The following is a 21285-nucleotide window of genomic DNA, read 5'->3' as shown; positions in this document are numbered from 1 at the left end:
CTTCCCATCTTCCTCCCTCTTCTTCTCATCACTCCTTTCTCTCCTTCCTCATTTTTCACTTCTCTATGAGTGTTCCTCTGGATTTATTCATCCACACCCTTTCATGGCAGATTAATGTGCCATTGCTTAGCCCTTAATGGATACAGTAGGTCTTTGATGGGATAACATTCTGGATTTCCATAATCTGCTTGGCCGGTTTTGTACTGGAGGGGTCCCAGACTGCTTCAGGGTATTTATGACCACTGTAGAGGGAGAAGAGAAACCTGCTAGTATGTATGTATTTCAGCTAATATCTAGGAACAGGCTAATTAGTCCAGCAATTATATGAGATAATCTGTAAGCTAGATGTTTGTAAAGTACTTAGTATAGTGCCTAGCACATTTCTTCTTGTTCAGGCATTTCAGTCATGTCCAACTCTCTGTGACCCCATCTGGAGTTTTCTTGGCAAAAGTACTATTGTGGTTTGCCATTTCCTTCTCCAGCTCATTTTAAAATGAGGAAACTGAGGCAAACAGGGGGAAGTGACTTGCTCAGGGTCACCCAGCTAGTAAGTGTCTGAGGCTGTATTTGAATTCAGGTCTTCCTGACTCTGGGCCCTGTGCTCTATCTACTGTGCCACCTAGCTGCTCCTGTACTTGAGCTTATTTTTCTCTTTAATCTTTTCCCTTTTCTTATTCAAATTGAACCTGTCCTTCTAGGTCCAGTTAATGTCCCATCTCTTCCAAGAAGCCTTCTGTGATCATTCTAGCCCACAGCAAACTCTCCCTTCTTTGAACTAGACTAGCACCAAATATCTCACATTTCTATACCAGTTTGTAACTTTACAAATGTTTTCCCTTCAACAATCCTGTGGTATGGGTGTAGTAATACTCCTACAGATGAGGAAACTCGGCTCTCAGAGAGGCTAAGAGACTTGTCTACACTAGTAAGAGTAATCAGTGTCAGAGGTGGGTCTGGAGCACAGGTCCTTTCACCCCAGCTTGGTTATTCTGCCTCTGAGTTTATTGTCTATACCTGACATTGGCACTTCCCTAGTACCTAGTATTTCATTTCCAAGTACCTGCACAAGGGCTGGGCAAGTGGTAAGTGCTCAGTAAATTCTTATTCCTGTGAATTAAGTTGAGTAGGGAGAGGTGTGATTTGAGAATCACAGTTTGATCACCCGTCTAGCGGGAGTGCGGTGTGTTTTGTGTGAGCATTAGTAAAACCCCTGATACAGCATGTTGGTCTGTCGTGGGGGGCTAGTGGATAGAATGCTGGACTTGGAGTCAGGAAGACGTGAGCTCCAATCCTGCCTCAGATACTAGCTGTGTGACCCTGGGAAAATCACTTGATCTTTCTCAGTCTCAGTTTTTTCAACTGTAAAACCTTACAGGGTTGTTGTGAGGATCAAACGAGATAACATGTAGAAAAATTTTGCAAATCTTAATGTGCTAAAGCGCTATTATTACTATTAATAATAATGATGATGGCAGCTAGGTGGTACAGTGGATAGAGTGCTGTGCCTGGAGTCAGGATCTTTGTGAGTTCAAATCTGGTCTCAGACACTTACTAGCTATGTGACTCTGGACAAGTCACTTAATCTTGTTTGCCTCAGTTTCTTCATCTGTAAAATGGGCTGGAGAAGGAAAAGGCCAACCACTCCAGTATCTTTGCCAAGAAAACCCCAGATGGGGTCACAAAGAGTCAGACACAACTGAAATGACTGAACAACAAAATAATAATAATAGATGTTGGATTTGGAAGGGGTCTTACATGTCATGAAGCCCAGCCCATTCTCTTTACAGAGAAATGAGGCCGAGAGAGGAAGTGATTTGCCTGTGCTGATGTAACTAATAAGGGTCAGAGCCAGGATTTGAACCTGGGACCCCTGACTCCAAATGCAGTGTTCTTTCCATCACATCAGAATCTTACCTGTGACTTCTCTATGTGTGGATCTAATGTGATGGTGTGTGTGGATGGCTGGATCAGAGGATGGCTGGGGGTGAAGGGAGTCAGAAGAATGCCCCTCAAGTTTGTTTCAGTCTGCTCTGGCAAGTTCAGAGATGGAAAAAATTTGGGGAGCAGTGGACTCCTTCTTTGCGGAAGCCCCTGTCTAGCCTAAGGCCCTGGTGTGAGGTTCAAATAGAAACTGATCCCGGCGGGCCACATGTTAACTTAGGAAACCACAAACAAACATTATCAGTGCTGTATTACATAGTCATTTACTTTTGTTAAACATTTCCCAATTACATTTTAATCTAATTCAGGCAGATGGGGAGGTTGGCACCTCGGCTTTAAGGGGAAAGCACAGGTATAGCCTTGTTGCTTCTTGGTGGTGGTAGTGGCTTGGGGTGCCGGTGGGAGCTGATTCTACTGGCCCTTATCTGTTCTTTGTGTTTTCTATCCTAGTTGGGGGCATGGCTGGAGTGAAGAGGCCTTCTTCAGACTTGAGTGAGGGACCTGTAGGGAAGAAAGTCATTTCGCAGCCTGTCAAGCCTGCTTCCCCAGCCCCTGCGCAGCCACTGTCTCCAGTCCGGACAAACCCCATTGTCCAAGGGAAGAGCACAGGGACGGAATTCCCACCAGCAAAACCAGTAAGCATCCCAGATCTTTCCCTCTTATGACCTATGTCACCCTACACAAATTTGGCACTGTATTACAGTTATAACACCCTGCCTTCTCACAGAAGCCTTTCTTTAAGGAGCTCAAAGTACAATGTGGATTGTTTTTCCATTCATTACAGGGAGGGTTAGACATTATAAACCATTTTTTTTTTCTGTGGGTGAGAGACTACAAGGGTCATAGATAGACCCCCCAGTATCAGAGCCAAATGAGTTAAATATCCAACTCATGGTTTTATTTCCAGTTCTGTTCTTTCCATAATATCTCTGATAGAATTTAAGACTCTAAAAAATATGGCATCTTAGTATGGAGTCTTCTGATTGATCCAGAAAGTTTTACTTCTCGTTATATTTGGGAAGGAGTTACAAAGGCAGATTATCTTCTCTAATTTCCTTATTCAAAAGCAGCAATAATCATAACATAATAATAATAGCTAACATTTCTATAATGCTTACTATGTGCTAAGTGCTTTACAATTGTGATGTCACTTGGTGCTAACAACTATCTTGGCGGGGGTAGGTGATATTATTATCCCCTTTTTACAAATTATGCCTATGGATCTTTCTGGGGTTATTTTTTCTAGGTCAGGGCTTCCTAAACTTTTATGTCACGGATACTTTTTGGCAGTCTGGGGGAAGTCTCTGGACCCTTCCTCAGAGTAATGTTTTTAAATGTATAAAGTTAAATAAGTAGGATACAAACCCACTAATTACATTGAAATATGGTTATGAAAATATTTTTTTAAAGAGCCTCAAATCTAAGTTCACTGACCTCAGGTTAAGAACCCTTGCTTTAGTTGGTGACTATTGGTGGAAATGAATAATTTGGGCCTTCCCCACCCCTGGGTTGAGAGATATGCCTGGAGGTTTCAGTTTGACCTGTAGTGAGGAATGAGTATAGGAGAAGTAAGTGGGTCCTCCCTCAGGATCAGTCTGGGTGTGGCATTTTTTATAGCTGATAAATCCAGACAAAGGCCAAATTCTCATTATCCTTCAGCCAATAAGTGAAAAGGAAGGCTTTGATGGGTGGAGAGATAACCTAGTAAAGTACAATTGAGCCAGACCCATTATTAGAACTTTCAAGGCCGCTTAGATATGGAGAGCAAAGTCCAAAGTTCAGTGAGTGTTAACATAATTTACAGGGGCAAATTACCAAAACTAGTTGCTTAAGGCTGATAGCATGGTGGGGAAGATGAGATTGCCTGGCCCCGGCCAGTGAATGAATAAATGGCCTGAGCCAGGAATTCAGGCCCAGAAAAGTGCTGGATACATATCTGGTTTCCCATCTCTTGCTATGTGCTTTCTGCCCCTCCCAGTAATAACAACCTTTCCTCCCAGAGATCATCCTACCTGTGGCTGACCACAGTCTGGGTTCTGCTCTCTGCCAGGCTCTTGGCTCCTGAGGCTGACCTGATGGGTTCTGTCTCCATTTCCCTTAGGGCCGGGTCTCCCTGGGCATCGAAAGCCCCCAGGGCTCCAGGAGCAGTATCTGTGCTATCTGCAAGAAACATGTGCACCTGGTGCAGAGGCACCTGGTTGATGGGAAGCTCTACCATAGGAATTGTTTCAGGTAGGTCTGTTTTACCTCTCCTGTCAGTATCTGCTGGGAAGCAGGTAGAGTTTCATAGTTTCATTCTTTGAAAACTAGAGGGGCCTGGGTTGGTCATCTAGTTCAAATAATATTAACATGTGTTTCTTTGGTGAGTTCAATTTTTCAAAAGGCTTCCCTTTAATCATAACCCTGGGAGGTAAGTGGTACAATTATTATCATCTCTGCTTTGTCATTCAGTTGTGTCCGACTCTCTGTGACCCCATTTGGGGTTTTCTTGGCAAGGATACTGGAATGGTTTGCCATTTCCTCTCCAGCACATTTTGCAGAGGAGGAAACTGAGGCAAACAGGGTTAAGTTACTTGCCTAGGGTCACATAGCCAGTAAGTATCAGAGGCCAGATTTGATCTCACAAAGATCCTGATTCCAGGCCCAGTGCTTTATCCACTGTACCACTTAGCTGCCTGATTTTCACTTTGTAGACTGAGAAAACCAAAGGTCACACAAATGGTGATAATGATGGTTAACATTTATAGAGAGCTTTAAGGTTTGCAAAGTGATTTGCTTAGATTAGCTCATTTAACTTGATCTTAAAATGAACCTTGGAGGTAGGTCTTATTATTATCCCCATTGTACAGATGTGGAAAGGGAAGCTGAGGAAGTTTATATTACTTGCCCAGGGTAACAAAGCCAGTAATTGTCTGAGGCAGGATTTGAACTCAGGTCTTCCTGACTCCAAGTTCACTGCTATATCCAAGTCTAAGTACTTTTCTACCTAATCACAGAACCAGTAGAGGAGCTTAGAAAGTCAGCTCTTGGTTACTTGTCTCATTGGCTTAACCCAAGTACAAGTCAGACCTTGAATTAATCAGGAATGTACTGGGAATGGGCATTCTCATCAATCGGGTTTTTGAAGGCTAAGGCCAAAGCCTGTTTAAAAGATTTCTAAAATGTCTAAGTACCTGCTCCTGCCATAGTGAGACAGTTTATTGAGTGTAAATGGATGTTTAAGAATATGGCAAAGCCTCAGGGTCCTTACTCTGATTGTTGGTGAAACTTAATGGGGATTGGAGAAGAGAGAATGGGCTGAAGGTAGACTGAACCTAGGTGGCACAGTGGATAGAGCGCTGGGCCTGGAATCAGGAAGACACATCTTCCCGAGTTAAAATCTGTCCTCGGACACTAGCTGTGTGACTCTGGGCAAGTCACTTAACCCTGTTTGCCTCAGTTTCCTCATCTGTAAAATGAGCTGGAGAAGGAAATGATAAACCACTCCAGTATATTTGTCAAGAAAACCCCAAATGGAGTCATGAAGAGTTATTCTCAACTGAACAATAACTAAGATTGAACCTAGAACATCCCATGGAAATAGTGTAGTATAGGTAAAAGAACCCTGGAATTAGACCTGGCTTTGCCACTAACTAGCCTTGTGGTCTTGGAGAAAATCACTTCTCTCTGGGCTTTAGTTTCTCTATCTGTAGGGGGTCATCAGATGACCTCATCAGATGAGGTCAATGGTTCACAAACTTTTTAAATATGGAGACTTGACATAAACATTTTTTTTTTTGGTTAGGCAGTGCAGTTAAGTGACTTGGCCAGGGCCACACAGAGCTAGTAAGTGTCAAGTGTCTGAGGCTGGATTTGAACTCAGGTCTTAATGACTCCAGGGGCAGTGCTTTATCCACTACACCACCTAGCTGCCCCAACATAAACATTTAAAAAAAATTTAACCTAAAAAAATTTAATAGAATTCCTATCTGAAAGAAATTAATGTCTGTTGACCAAGATTATGTGCTACTACTACTACTAAGCCAAGCTACTATGATTCAGTTATACTTTCAAAGGAGTTTGCATCTTACTAATCACATCCTTTACTTATTGCTTAAAAAAATAAAGGGTATGTGTGTGTGTGTGTGTGTGTGTGTGTGTGTGTGTGAGAGAGAGAGAGAGAGAGAGAGAAGAGAGAGAGAGAGAGAGAGAGAGAGAGAGAGAGATTATTCAAGCCACAGGAAGTAAGTTTGCTTATTTTTGGATTTGCAAAAACTCTTCAGTCCATAAGGTGGAAACTATTGCATTAAATGATTTCTAAGGTCTACTTATAGCTGTGACATTATATGATGTTGAGTTAAGGAAAAAAAAACAACCCAGGGGCAGCTAGGTGGCATGGGGCAGCTTGGTGGTACAGTGGATAGAGCTCCAACCTTGGAGTCAGGAGGACCTGAGTTCAAATATGGCCTCAGACACTTGACACTTACTAGCTGTGTGACCCTGGGCAAATCACTTAACTCCAATTACCTCACCAAAAAGCAAAAAAAGCAAAAAAAGGACCCCCCCCACACACAAAAAGCCAGACAAAAAAATTGGGGCATCTAGGTAGCACACTGGCCCTGGAGTCAGGAGGACCTGTGTTTAAATCTGGCCTCAGACACTTATTAGCTGTGTGACCATGGGCAAGTCACTTGATCTTGATTGCCTTTTGAAACCCCCCCCCCAAATAAAACTAAATCCTTTTATAGGTGTGTTTTCTTGCCATAGGACTCTTTTAAAAGTAGAGTATCATTGGAAGGCAGGAACCTAGGTTATTGAGGGTTCTGGCCTGTCAGGTTTTGGTTAATTGAAGTTTTCTCATAGCTTATTCCCCAGGTTTGGATTGCAGCTTTCAGGATCAGTGATCCCTAGGATTAGAAGCAGGAGACTATGACCTACTGGTATGGAAGATACATAGACTCATAACCATAGGGCTGGAAAGAATCTCGGAGTCCATCTAGTATAATCTCTTCCTTTTACAGTTGAGGAAACTGAGGCCCAGTAAAGGTTAGTGACTTTCTCGAGGTCACCTGGGTAGTGAGTATCAAAAACATGCTGCTCCTCTCCATTTAGCCCAGGATGGACTCCTCTGAGTCTTCCATCCCCACAAAGCCTTCCTGGGCATGGTCACTTGGTACCATGAGCACTTTATATAGAGAGGCTGTGGGGGTGGAATGTCTGGGATGGTGAGGCCAGGACATGAGGGAGCCTTTGGGATAGCAAAGATCCCAGAGAGATTTAGGATGTGCACAAGTGAACCTGCTGTCTCCAATTCAACCAGCATTCATCGGGCTCTGACTTTGTACAGAACACTTTTTTAGACATGGAGAGAGATAAAAAGTCTAGAAAAGACAGTGTATCTGTCCTTATGCCATTGAGTAGGAGAACAAGATAACTGATCATATATGGTCAGGACATTAGAGTTTTGAAAAGTGCTATCAGAGGGAAAAGGTTATGGCTATCTAGGAAGGCTTCATGGAGAAGGTAGCATTGAGTTGGGTTTCCAAAGATGGTTTGGCTTCATCAGACCAAGAGGGGAGAGAAGGCTCTTCTAGACAGAGGGAAAGATATAAGCAAAGGCACAGGTGGAGGGATGAAAACTCAGGGGCTAGAGCAAATAGAGTGACATGAGATGAGTCTGGAAAAGTACGGTAGTGACAGATTATGAAAAGCTTCGAGTGCCAGACAAAGGAGTTTGAATATGACTGTGGTGATAGGGAGCCACAAAATTCTTGAGTAGAGGAATGGCATGTCATCTGGGTTGGTGGGGGGGAATGGGAGAGTAGAGTGAGAGCAAGGTGTGTCTTCCATTTCCAGAGGTAGTCTTCTCATATCTTACATCTGCACTAGTTGTGATGTTGGTCATTCTAATTTTTAAAAGCTTCTGGATGGTACTGCACTAAGCAGGTCAGATGGCTACAGCCACAGGGAGTCAGAGTATTTATATTCCTATTCCCCCCAACAAACACAGCACAGTAGCAGGTAGTCATGGAACACATGTTGGTGGATTGGTTGGAGTTGATGGAATTGGTTGGAATGGATGCTCCAAGATGGGAGCTTACAAGCGTAGCTTCTTGGGGGACTTTTTTCCCCCCTAATGATCTCTCTTACATCCACAGATGCAAACAGTGTTCCAACACACTCCACTCAGGTGCCTACAAGTCCACGGGAGAACCTGGTGTCTTTGTCTGCACAGACCACCACACCAGACCTTCCACCCCGAACTCTAAGTCCCCTAGCACAGATCGAAAGCAGCCAGCAGCTGGGTATCCGAGCCGGACCAACCCCGTTCCAATGGATACCACATCCCCTGGTGTATCCTGGAGGGCCCAAGAACTAGATAAACCAAAGGAGACTGGGCAGAAAACCAACCAGCCAGGCAGACAGCCTGTTAGCAATTCCACTCCCAAGGGCTTTGTCCAGTCGTCTGGATGGAGCCCATCCTCTGTGGGCAATAGTGCCACAAATTCCCTCAGCCCCATCAACCCGGCCCTCCAGAAGTCAACGTCCAGTACAAATACCCCGTCAAACTCCTTCCTCAACCGGTTTACCCAGAACTCTTCTCCAGACAGAGGCAAGCCCAGTGGTGTTACCAATAACTCCCCCGTGGGGTGGTCATCTGCTCAAAGAAAATCAGATCCACCTACGACCCCTGCCCTGAGCAAATTAGATTCTCACACGACTTCTCCTCAGGGTAAATTAAGTTTTAGTGTGACTCCTCAAAGCCCACGCACATCTCCTCTGAGCAAATCAGACCCTCCAGCAGCAACCCAGAACATCACTTCTCGGATCAAATCAGACTTTCGTGCAGCTCCTCAAAACCAGTTAAACTCCTATACAGCTGCTTCTCAGCACAAAGCAGACTCAAGCTCCAATAGCTGGACTTCGTTGGCGTCCAAGACACAGCAAGCTCGGGAAAAGTTCTTCCAGTCTTCTGGGGCCTCAGCTGACAAACCGCCCGCTTCCAAGGTGTATGGTCTGACTTTTACTTCCTCCCAGGCAGCTGGGAAAACATCCTCGGGGGTCACAACTGCTCCTGGTCAGTCTACACAGGATAGCACAAAGGACAAGGCTCGAGACTTCCTTGTGAAGAACCTCATGAAAGGACCAGGTTTTGCCTCAAATGGTCAGTTGAGCACTACTGCCCAGGGCCCCAGCAGGTAAGAGGAATTTTCCTCACGTATGCTCTGGATCATGGATTCTTTATCTAGGGTCCAAGCACTTGTTAAAAAATTAATATTTTCTTAATTATTTCAATGTGATTTTTTAAATAAGCTTGTGTATTTTATTTTATGCATTTAAAAATACCATTCAGAGAAGAGGGTCCATAGATTTTATCATGAAGCAAAGGGGTCCATAAACACACAAAAAAGTTGAGGACGCATTCTCTTTCCTGCTATAAATGGAGAGAACATTATACGTTTATATAAGCCAGGAGATGAAAACTTACAGCATGCATGACAAGAAACAGCATGCAAAATGGCATGCAAGGTGATTTTTAGAGTGGAACGGACTGGATTTGTACATACAGGTAAGAGCCTGCATGGGAGACAAAAGATGGTCCTAACACCCTCTGGTGTTATCCAGAGGACGTGGAAGATCTGGGTCAATATCCCTGGGATTTGGAAAGGCACACAGTTTGTAATTTCAGTCTTGCTAAGTAGGATCATCCTTTGGGATCAATGGGTGGTTTTTTAAAATTAGTTAAAAATTTTTTTTTCAACTCACAAGCATGTATTTTCTTTACCTCCTACCCCCCCCTTGTATTGAGAAAAAAAAAAGGTAAAACTCTTGTAACAAATATGTATAATCAAGCAAAACAAATTCTCACATTGGCCACGTCCAAAAAATGTAAATCTCATTTCCCATATTGGGTCCAACTCATCTTTGTCAGGAGGTGGGTGGAATTTTTCATCATTGGTCCTTTGGAATCGTGGTTGGTCATCTCTTGTTCAGAGTTCTTAAGTCTTTTGAAGTTGTTCATTTTTACGATTGTGTTGGTATTGTGTAAATTGTTTCAGTCCTCCCTTGGTATCCGTTCATACAAGCCTTCTTATCCCTTTCATCATTCCGGAAGGCACAATAGTATCCCTTTCTATTCACAGGCCATACTTTGTCCAGCCTTTCTCTCACTTCTGGGCACCCCCTATTTTCCTGTTCTTTGCCATCCCCCAAAAAGAGCTGCTATAAATACTTTTGTGCACAGTGTGGTGTTCCTTAATGGGTCTAAGGTGAGGCCCTAATGCTTTTGTCCTTCAGGTGAGAAGAAGGGAAGATTGGCATTTTGAAAGAGGGCAAATTAAGAAACAAAAAGTATCTAACCTGAGAAGGCTAAGATATGTTTGGTTCCTATCTTATCCTCCCCACCCCTTAAGCTTGGACTGTTTAGACCCCCAAAGGATGGTGTCCCTAGGTAATCTTACTTGCTGACAGGCTTGGCCAGCCTTGTCAGGTGGTATATCTGTGTGTGTAGAGGTTTTCTTTCTTTTTTTTTTTAGAAATACAATTTTTATTAAGTACAAATAGTAACTCAAACAGAGCTTTAAAAGTTCATTCATTCATCCATGTGAACGCTCAATAAACATCCCCTCAGTTGCAGCCAGCTCTTGGTTATTTGCATGTGGATTTTCCATATGTGGATTATCATGGTATGCTTTTAACCCCAAGTTGGCTTCTCCCTGCTTGCCCCCCGGCCTGTTTCTGGGCCTCTACCTGAAACCACCACTTGGTGTGTGCTGAGGGGTCCAGACCCAAATGAATACATCAACTTACCCCAATTATAATTGGCAAAGTAATCACCTGAATCACATCAAAGCTCCTCCCCAGAGCAGCAGAGAACCAGTTCAAGCCTTTGATTTGTAGTTTCATCATCTATGGCTTCCTTCCATGAGTGTGGGTCCTGGAGGACTGGCTGACAATAAAAGACTTTGAGAGAATGATTCGTCCCTCCCTGGGAGAAGGACCTGACGGGGCCTGGAGACCTTTCCTGTGACTCCCTCCCTGCCTTATTGTTTCCGCCAGGTCATCTCCTACCCCTTCCCGTGTTCTGACACCAGATCCCAAAGCTGAAGGGCCGAGAGGGGCCCCCAGGACAAAGCTGGAGCCTGCATCTTCCCAGCCTGGCGTAGTGACAGCACTCTCATCCCAGAGCAAGGTTTCTGCACCAGCATCACCCCAGAGAGCAAGGAAGAGCCCTGCCTTCTCTCGTCCAGGCGGTGAGCTCACAAACACCAGACAGAAGGCTGACACCTCAGTGGTAGCCGGTGAGGCTCTCTCATCTGCCCTCCCCTCCCTCTTTTATGAGGTTGCTCTGAAATACTATTCTCTCACAATATTATTTGACTCCATTCATTCTTCTGTTTTGAAATATTACTGCAGGGTCCCTCCATCTCTGATGGCCAGGGTCCCACTCCTGCAGTCCCTATAGGGGTGATTCAGAGAATGTTCTTCCGGGGCACAGCTTTCACTGGCCCTGGGCCACAGCACTGTACCTTGAGTACAGATTGGCCATCCCCCTGAAGGAGAGAAACATAGGCATGAACAAACACTGCCCCCACCACAAGGACACACCCACTACCACTCCTCTGGCTGTGCTAACGGAAGAGCAAACAGCAAAGCCTCTGGGCCCACAAACAAGGAATATGTCCAGGGGTGAGCCAGCCGCACCCACAAGTCCCACCTGTCCCCTCCCTTTAATGATCTGTACACAGAACCTCTCTGTAAACCCACAGAATGTAACAGCTGGCTTTGCCCAAGATTAATTGATCAATTGGTCAGTCAATTAACAGGCATTTATTAAGCACCTACTATGTGTCAGTTGCTAGGAATCCAAAGAAAAAAAATGTAAGTCTCTGCTGTCCAGGGTCTACTATGTCATCAGGGAACATAACATGTACATGTACAAGCATATGCAGAATCAGTGTAAAGATTCATCTTCCTGAGTTCAAATCCAGCCTCAGACGCTTACTAGCTGTGACTATGGGCAAGTCTTTTCACCCTGTTTGCCTCAGTTTCCTCATCTGTAAAATGAGCTGGAGAAGGAAATGGTTTGCAACTCTGGTATCTATGCCAAATGGAGTCAGGAAGAGTTGGACGTGACTGAAATGACTACAAAATAATTAGGGAGTTTCCTGAGGCGGGGAGGGAATCAGGCAAGGCTTCACATAGAAGTATATTCTGAAGGAAGTAAAGGACTCTTTGAGGTAGAGATGAGGAGGCACTGCACTGCAGGAAGGGGGGCTGGCCAGGGCAAAGGCGTGGAGACAGTTCAGAAGATCGATTTTCCACTGGAAACAGTGTTGGACTTGGATTCAGGAAACTTACTCCTGGCTCTGACGCTAGATATTTCAAAAAGGGTAACAAGCCATTTAATTCCCTCTGAGCCAAATCATGGGGTAGTGGGAACCCTGCTGAATTTGGCTGACTCTGCTACTTTGTTACCTGTGTGAACTTGGACAAAGTAATTAACCTTTCTGGGCTTTAATTGCCTCAGCTTGCAGATAGGAAAGCTGGACTCATTGACTTCTAAGGTCCCAGCCAGCTCTTAATTTATGATCTAATGGTCTGTGCATTAGGAAGATTACTTACTTATCAGTCTAAAAAGGATGTATCAGAGAGGGGAATAGCCTGGTGACAGAGAGACCAGGGAGGAGGCAGTGACTATGGTCCAGTGGAGAAAAGATGGGAAGACCTGAACTGTGATGGCAGTGGTGAGGGTGAAAGGAAGGGGCTGAGGTAATCGACGCTGACGAGGTTGTCGACAAGACTGGACTGTTGCTTGATGGGACATGATGAGTGATAAAAGAGTGAAAAGTCAGATGGATTGAGGATGAGAGCTGAAATGGTAAATAAAGTTAGGAAGTAAAGGGAGAAAGTTAATAATAATAATAATTATTATTATTATTATGACTTACATTTATATAGCACTTTAAGATCAACAAAGTACTTTACAAATGTTACTTCATTGGGTCCCTACAATAACCCTGGGACGTGGGAATTATTATTCTCATTTTATAAATGAGGAAACTGAGGTAGAAGGTTAAGTGACACCCAGGTCACACAACTAGTAAGAGTCCAAGGTAGAATTTGAATTCAGATTTTCATGGCACCAAGTTCTGCACACACAAAAAGATTTTAATTTTGGATCTGCTGAATTGGAATTAATAGCAGCACATCCAGGTAAAGATGAGTCATCATAGGGCACAGTAGATAGAGCACCAGCCCTGAAGTCAGGGGGACCTGAGTTCAAATTCCACCTCAGAGCAAACACTTGACGCTTACTAGCTATGTGACCCTGGGCAAGTCACTTAACCCCAATTGCCTAAAAATTAAAAGAAAAAAAAAGAGATGAGTCACTGTGGACTATTCATCAAAAAATAACAAAACAAAAACCTGACCAATAAAAAGAAAACCCTCATACTAACCTCATTTCCTTTGACAAGGTATGTTTTCATTGTGTTGTAATGTTAGACTACTTCCCAGTATCCCCTTTCTCCACATTATTATACCGGGGTCAGCAAAATCTGGAATTTATTTCCTTTTCAACTTACTAAGTTAGCATAGGCTACTGTGAGCAACTTGAGAGAAGGGACTTCTTTTGCCTTTTTTTTTTTTTAATTCTCTGTGCTTAGCATGGCCCCTGGCACTTAGTAGGCACTTAATAAATGTTAATTGACTGACTGACTGAGGTGTGCTCAGAATGACATGTAGCTAGCCAGAGGCACAAAGTGGAGTGCTCTATAAACCTCCTATCCTGCCTTTGCACAGATGACTTTAGTGGGGAGTCAAATCGGCAGAATGAGTGCCGAAGTGGGTAAAGTATAGCTAGCCACATACATGGTGTGATTTGAGGGACTCCTGGAAGGACCCCTTTCCGCCATGAATATCTTCCCCACTGGCCTGTCATGATTCATGAAATTTCACTGTTAGCTATTACTCTGCTGATCTATATAAAGGACTTTGCAAACCTTGAAGAGCTATGTGGTGCTTACCAAAATTTTTAGTGTGCTTGAAAGCTTCAGTAGCTTAGATCTGCACTAAGATTTTTAGGATACCCCACATAAATGTTAACTATTCTCCCCTTCCCTCCACCCACCCCCCACCATTTCCCAATTATTTCCCAATTCTTTTTTCCAGTTACGTGTAAATGTAGTTTTCAACATTCACTTTTATAAGATTTTGAGTTCCAAATTTTTTTCTCCCTCCCTTCCTTCCCTCCCCCTCCCCAAGACTGTAAGCAATCTGATATAGGTTATACATGTACAATCATATTAAACATATTTCCACATTAATCATGTTGTGAAAGAAGAATCAGAACAAAAAGGAAAAAAAACCACAAGAAAGAAAAAGCAAAAAACAAAAAAAGTGAAAATAGTATAATGCTAGTTATTCTTAATCTTTTCCAGGAGCCCCTGTTAAAATGTAAATTATCTCCCATTGTTGTTTCAGTCATGTCGGACTCTTCCTGACCCCATTTGAGGTTTTCTTGGCAAAGATACTGAAGTGGTTTCCCATTTCCTTCTCTAGCTCATTTTACAGATGAGGAAATTGAGGCAAAAAAAATGACTTGCTCAGGGTCACACAGCTAATAAGTATCGAGGCCAGATTTGAACTCACAAAGATGAGTCTTCCAAACTCCAGTCCTGGTGTTCTGTGTCACCTAGCTGCCCCCAAATATCTCAGGAGAGATGCCTTTATGGGTCACTTAACACTTGAACTTGAATATTAATTTATTAGTTTAGGTGGCAAGGTCCTGAAGGTTTGAAAAAACATATAGGTCTGTTTTGATCTTGGAGGAGAAATGTTGGGGCACTGCTAGTGAGAATTCTAGGAAGCAGAGGTAAATAAGAAGGTATGAGGGAAGAGGAGGGCAGGGGAAAAAGGAGATAGGAGCATATTGAAGATGTGTATGGACGTAGGGCTGGTCTACACCCTCTTCTTCCAAACCAGCTTTTTCCACTTTAACTGGGATGTTCCCTCACAGTTATAGCAAACAGCCTGAGCTCAGTAGAGACCATTGAGATAGGGGAGTAGATGTGACAACTTGGGGAGGCCTTTCTGGATTAGATATCTAGTGATCTGGATTCTTGTCCTAGCTCTGCTGAGGATGCACTGTGTAACCCTTGGGCAAGTCACTTTATCTCATTATGCCTCGGTTTCTTTAGCTGTAAGATGAGAGGGCTGTATTGGGTACACAGCATCTTTGGATTTGATGCAGTGGTTGAAGTGCTGGACCTCAGGAAGACCTGAGTTCAAATCTGGCCTGATTAGCCCTGTGACCCTGGGCAAGTCACTTAACCTGTGTTTGGCTCATTTTCCTTATCTGTAAAATGGGGAACAGAATAACGCCATCTCCTAGGGTTATTGTGAGGATCAGATGATCTGGCACATATTCGGTGCTGTATACATGTTAACTATTAATACTATTTTCTTTCCCAGGGAGAGCAAGACAGTTCTAGAGAATCACAGGATGTTAGAGATGTGAGGGGCCTTCTAGAGCAGCTAGTGCAGCTTCTCAGTTTACAGAGAAGGAAACAGGCCCAGGATGGCAACTGTGGCCATCTTGAATTCTGTAAAGTGGAGCTGGACTGGTCATGAGCTGCTCCCCTGGGGTTCTAAGTCCTGAATGAAGATCCCTTTCTATAGTAGAGACTCAGGGGAGGGGCCCCAAGTACTCAGCCCTTCCAAATGTTTTCATTCGATGTTCTTGCTCCTAGATAAGGGTCCCAGCTCTGTTGAAAACCAGGACGGTCCTGCAGGTTGGCGATCTAAACTAAAGCCCGTGGAGAAAATATCTTCAGTGGACAAGTGAGTAACTCAGGGCAGTGCCAGGAGCAGAAACTCCAAACTATATGACCAAGTGAGCTCTGCTCACACCTGTACATAGGGGACATGTGTACCTTTGTACGTATGAATGTCAGCGCATGTATGTGTGTGACCCATGTTTACCTGTATATGAGTGCACGGGAGTCTACTTATTAGTATGTTTATTTGTGTATGGATACATGTCCATGCATGTATGTATGTACATGTCTGTAATTCCATCTGTGCAAAGTTAGTGTACGCAGTTATATACATGCATATTGATTTACTGGTCCAACACAAGGCACATATTGGCATGCACGTATGTACAAGTAGACACATATATAACACGTGACCTGATATGCCCAATACACAAGCACACACAATTCATTCAGTGCCTACTGCATGCAAGATACACCCAGCTCTATGCACATCTGGAGGTTAACTGTGTATCAATCTATATACTTGTGTATACACGTATGTTTATCTGTATGCACACTTGTGTTTACCTGTGTATGTGTGTATACCTACCTACCCATACTCTTTGTATACTTGTGTGTGCATGTCTGAGCTGGGGTCTATAGGGCATATGTTTTTGCTAGGGAGAGGCCTGCAGGACAGGATCAGTAGGCCCAGTCTGAGTTTGTAGTATGGATAAAATGGGCTAAAAATGAGTGTATATATCTGTGTGTGTGTGTGTTTTATGTGTGTGTATATGTAATAGACGTTACATGGTTTGTAAAAGTACTTGAGCTTCACAAATGCTCAAAGCCTTATGGAGGGGTGTGTGTGTGTGTGTGTGTGTATGTAATAGATGTTACATGGTTTGCAGAAGTATTTGAGCTTTACAAATGCTCAAAGCCTTATGGAGGTGTATGTGTGTGTGTGTGTGTGTGTGTGTGTGTAAGGAATGGAAGGAAAAAAGAGAACGAGTAGAGGGGCAGCTATTTGGTGTAGTGGATAGAGTACCAGCCCTGAAGTCAGGAGGACCTGAGTTCAAATCTGACCTCAGACCAAATACTTGACACTCACTAGCTGTGTGACCCTGGGCAAGTCACTTAACCCCAATTGCCTAAAAAAAAAAATGAGTAGAGGGGGAAAACACAACTCTAGGATACAGAACAAAGTTCTTTTCTTTTGAGTAAAGAGCAGATCCAATAGGGGGTGGGGAGCCAACTTGGCATCTGGGTGGCAACATAGATGGAGTGTGGGGATTTGGAGTCAGGAAGACTCAGAAACTTATTAACCTTTCACTTTCAGCCTCAGTGTCCCCCTGTAAAATGGGATGATAATAGCACCTACCTCCTAGGATTGTAGTATGGATAAAACAGGTGAAAAAATATGTATGTGTGTATATATACATAGTATATGTATGTGTATGCACATGTATATGTATACACATTATATACATATATGTAATATATGTTACATGGTTTGTAAAGGTACTTGAGCTTTGTAAATACTCAAAATGCCATATAAATATTATTATTATTATTAATAGTAATAATTGGACCAAGGTGCTTCAGAACAGCTCCACTTTAGGAATACCTAGTACCTTAATTCAAAATTCCAGACTTACAAAGCAAATACATCAGGGAACATTTATTCATGTTAAAAAACAATTCTCCGTTTTACTCAGGATTCGTCTCCCATACTTTAAGCAGCAGGTTTGTGGAGCATTTGCAACATGATCAAATTAGAAAATTTTAATTTGCACACAGTGGTTTGAGAATGGGTCTATTGAAAAGTGAGGTGTATTCCTAGGTAGGTGGGAGGGTCAGGGCTGTGTGTGTGTGTATGTGTGTATGTGTGTGTGTGTGTGTGTGTGTATGCATGTATGAGAGAGAGAGAGAGACAGATAGACAGATGGACAGAGAGACAGAGAGAGAATGAGAATCATAGGAGAAGGTGGGGGAACATATATCTGTTCTTTCCTACACTCATCTCATCTCATCCTACCAGGGTTCCAGAACTAAAGCAGAAAGTAGCTTTAATAGAGACCAAGGGGCTGGCCATTCCCAAGAAGCCTTTGGAAAATTCCTTAGGAGGTATACGGATTACCCTGAGCCCGGTCCTGAAGGACAAAACCCCTGCTTCAGCCAGCAGCTTTTCCAGTAATAGCCAGGGCCCACTCCCTGGCCCCACAAGTAAGTATCCTAAGAGTTTTCCCTGGAATTAGAGGGGGAACAAATGGTTGTGGGCATCGTCTCAACAAGTACCATCTTCCTCCTGGCCGTGGCTGGAGCCAGGACAGGCTTTGGTGGTCACAGGTATTATCATTTAGTCTGTCATTGCTGGGGTCCGGGCTACAGCATCTTCTGGAGGGGAGTGTAGAAGGATGCTATTTCTTTTGCCCTCTCCTCCGGTAGTTTAGGCCATTACTTACTGTTGACCCTGCCAATGATCCCTGTCCTGCTAAAGGCATATTCACTGCCTTGCTCAGCATCCCCATTGCCTAGCCTACAAAACCCTTCTAGCTAGGTGGCTGGGTGGTATAGTGGATAGAGCGATGGCCTGGAGTCAGGCCTGAATTCAAATCTGGTCTCAGACATTTACTAACTGTGTGATCCTGGGCAAGTCACTTAACCTTGTTTGCCTCATTTTCCTCATCTTTAAAATGGGGATAATAATAACACCTATCTCCCAGGGTTGTTGTGAGGATCAAATGAGGTGATAATTGTAAAGCACTTAGCATAGTTCCTGACATGTAGTAGGTGCTATGTAACCGTTAATTATTATTATTTAAATACAAGGTAGTTTGGTAGGGAAAGGACTAGAGAAGGAAAGGTATTTTTAATCATTAAGGAATTGGTTATAAAGATCATAGAATTATATAGATTTAGTGCTGAAAGGGGCCTTAGGGACCATGTTCTTCAATTTCACAGATTTCACAGATGAGGAAACAGGTCCAGAGAGTTAAGTGACATGTCCAAGGTCATACTGGTTGCATGGACTTAGAACCTTAACCCTAACCGAGTATCTCACAAAGCTGTGTCATCTATCCTTGGGGGGGACTGGGTGAGAAGGTGTGGATGGCTCAGGGCAAACCCATTCCCTGTACTGTAAAAACTCTAGGTTGTATAGCTCAACAAGGATTTGTTAAGTGTCTTATTTCTGTAACAACTCATGGCAAGTGGGTATGATCAAGGACCACTCATGATTAAACAGAACTTGAAATGTCCTGGCTTAGCGAAAAGTCTCTGGCCTCAGGCATTCCCTTACAGGGCTGTTTGACACAGGCCTTTCCTTAAGTTGCATTTTCTCTGGGCTTGTGTGCTCTTCTGCCTGGCGTGGGGAAAGTCGGGGAAGCCCTGAGAGCTGGGGCAGGCCCTGGCTTGTGGAGGGCAGCTTACGTTACTGGAGTCTTAGGTTATTTCTTAATTTTGAAAAACTCAGGTGTGACTAAAGGGAAAAGGCATTTTCTAGAAGGAACAAGAGCTGTTTTCATTTGTAATAAATGGGTGTATGCTCCCTCATTAGAATATTTTTTCTGTCCTCTAATGTTGGTGAATATGTTTTCATTGCTATATGTGAGTGAGATTTCTTTTGTGTGTCGTGTGTGTGTTGGAGACATGGAGTCTTTCCACATGTAGTTTTTAGAATTTGAATAAATAACATAAATATTTTCATGAAAATAGTGGAATAAGAATTAACATTCAGCAATGACTACTTTAAAAAATTAAATAATTTATTAGAAACCTTAACATTAAGCAACAATCCAAGCATCCTAAAAGTCTTAGTGAAGTTTTAAGCCTTTAAAGCTTAAATTAATTAGTTTAAATGTAAAAAATTATTAAGCAAGTTTCTTTGTTTATACTTCTTGTTGTTCAGTTGTTTTCAGTTGTGTTCAACTCTTTGTCACCCCATTTGGGGTTTTCTTGACAAAGATAGTGAAGTGGTTTGCCATTTCCTTCTCCAGCTCATTTTACAGATGAGAAAACTGAGGCAAACAGGGTTAAGTGACTTGCCCAGGGTCACATAACTAGTAAGTGTCTGAGGCCTGATTCGAACTCAGGAAGATCAGTCTTCCTGACTCTAGGCCCCACTGGGCCACTTAGCTGCCTCAGTTTATACAGGGTGTCCCAAAAATCTTAGTGCAGTTTTAATAATTTGCAGCCAACATTAAGACTTTTAGGACATGGGTCTATGAGCCAGTAAACTTGCTTAATAACTATTTAAATTTGAATTGTTTTAGATGCCTCATGTATCGTAAGACTTTACTAGTTCCTTCCTGTAAGTATCCATCAAGATTCTTTGTCCATTCATTCTCATTCATTTTTCATGAGAGCATAGACTTAGGGCTGCAAGAGGCCTCCGAGGCTATTTGTGGTCCAACCCCCTCATTTTACAAATTGGGAAACGAAGGCCAGGGAATGTAAAGTGATTTTCCCTCGGTCAAATAGGTAGTAAGTAGACGCTGTGAACCCGAGTCCTCTGACATCGAAGTTAGCCCCTTTTCCTCTGTACCTTTTATTCTGCAATCGTAGTTATTATAAACTCCATTCTTTTGGTTTTACTTTTTTCCACTTTGTATTATTTCATTGTTGTCTTTCCCCAATTCTCTGATTTCTCATACTTCCTCATCTTAATTGTATCACAGTATTCCATTATATTAACATACCATAATTTATTGGACCTTTCCCCTCTTTCTAGACATTTAGATTGTTTCTAATTTTGTCTTCTTTTGTTTTTTTTTTAAATTATATATAATGCTGGAATGAAACTATTTGAGCAGCTAATTAAAAAAAAAGGAGTTCCAACCCTCCACATGTATTTTTCTATGCTTTTTCAATTCAATCATTCATTTCTGTCTTTGCATCCTTACATGTGTGTATGTTTCAATGTATATATGTTTGTGTGTGTGTATCTTTATGTACTGTGTGCTCCTTTATGTGTGCATGTTTTGCAATGCCTAAATTCTTATGTGTTGTGTTTCTGCGTGTGTTCTTATGTGTGTGCACGTGTATTTCTGTGTGTGGTATGCTTTTCATTTGAAGCCTTCCTTAATGAAGCCATGCAGAGAAGTGTGGGAGGCTTCTGGCTGGGACTGATATTTCTGCTTTGTGTCTTTCCTCATGGCCTTTCCCCCTGATTTAGTTTTCTTTTTAAGGATCTCACTGACTTCTTTAGGCTGGGCTTTCAGGTCTAACTTTGATGACTTGTGAAAAATCTCCATATAGGATGATCCTAAATTAAGGCATGGGAGAAACATGTAGATATTGACCTTCCGGGAGAATATGAGCCTTAGTATTTGGGGTGGTAGAGGGTGACTTTTGGGAGCTGTCACAGGTTTTATGGCAGTCTTCCTTTCTTCTAGGCAGCTAGGTGGTGCAGTGAATAGAGCTCTGAACCTAGAGGCAGAAAGACTCATCTTCCTGAGTTCAAATCTGGCCTCAGACACTTGCTAGCTGTGTGACCCTGGGAAAGTCACTTAACCCTACCTGCCTTAGTTTCCTCATTTGTAAAATGAGCTGGAAGAAGGAAATGGCAAACTATTCCAGTTTCTTTGCCCAGAAAATCCCAAAT

The 21285-nt window shown here is 42.9% G+C and overlaps 1 protein-coding gene across 4 annotated transcripts in view; it reads left to right on the top strand.

Moving 5' to 3' along the window:
* Window positions 1-21285, top strand: part of MICALL2 (MICAL like 2) — a 61712-nt gene that overhangs the window by 27855 nt on the left and 12572 nt on the right. For 3 of the 4 annotated variants that reach the window (XM_020978704.2, XM_020978703.2, XM_078152920.1), the window contains 6 exons: window positions 2392-2576; window positions 4043-4173; window positions 8079-9119; window positions 10981-11222; window positions 15675-15765; window positions 17722-17906. In XM_020978704.2, coding sequence (XP_020834363.1) covers window positions 2392-2576; window positions 4043-4173; window positions 8079-9119; window positions 10981-11222; window positions 15675-15765; window positions 17722-17906 — 1875 coding nt within the window. The remainder of the gene's footprint in view (window positions 1-2391; window positions 2577-4042; window positions 4174-8078; window positions 9120-10980; window positions 11223-15674; window positions 15766-17721; window positions 17907-21285) is intronic. The other variant, XM_020978706.2, reaches the window with a different exon arrangement.

This window comes from Phascolarctos cinereus, unplaced genomic scaffold (genome assembly GCF_003287225.1).
Source record: "Phascolarctos cinereus isolate Bilbo 61053 unplaced genomic scaffold, phaCin_HiC Scaffold_4;HRSCAF=312, whole genome shotgun sequence".
Lineage (NCBI taxonomy): Eukaryota > Metazoa > Chordata > Mammalia > Diprotodontia > Phascolarctidae > Phascolarctos > Phascolarctos cinereus.
The sequence above is the reverse complement of the archived record's forward strand: the minus strand, read 5'-3'. Positions and strand labels throughout refer to the sequence as shown.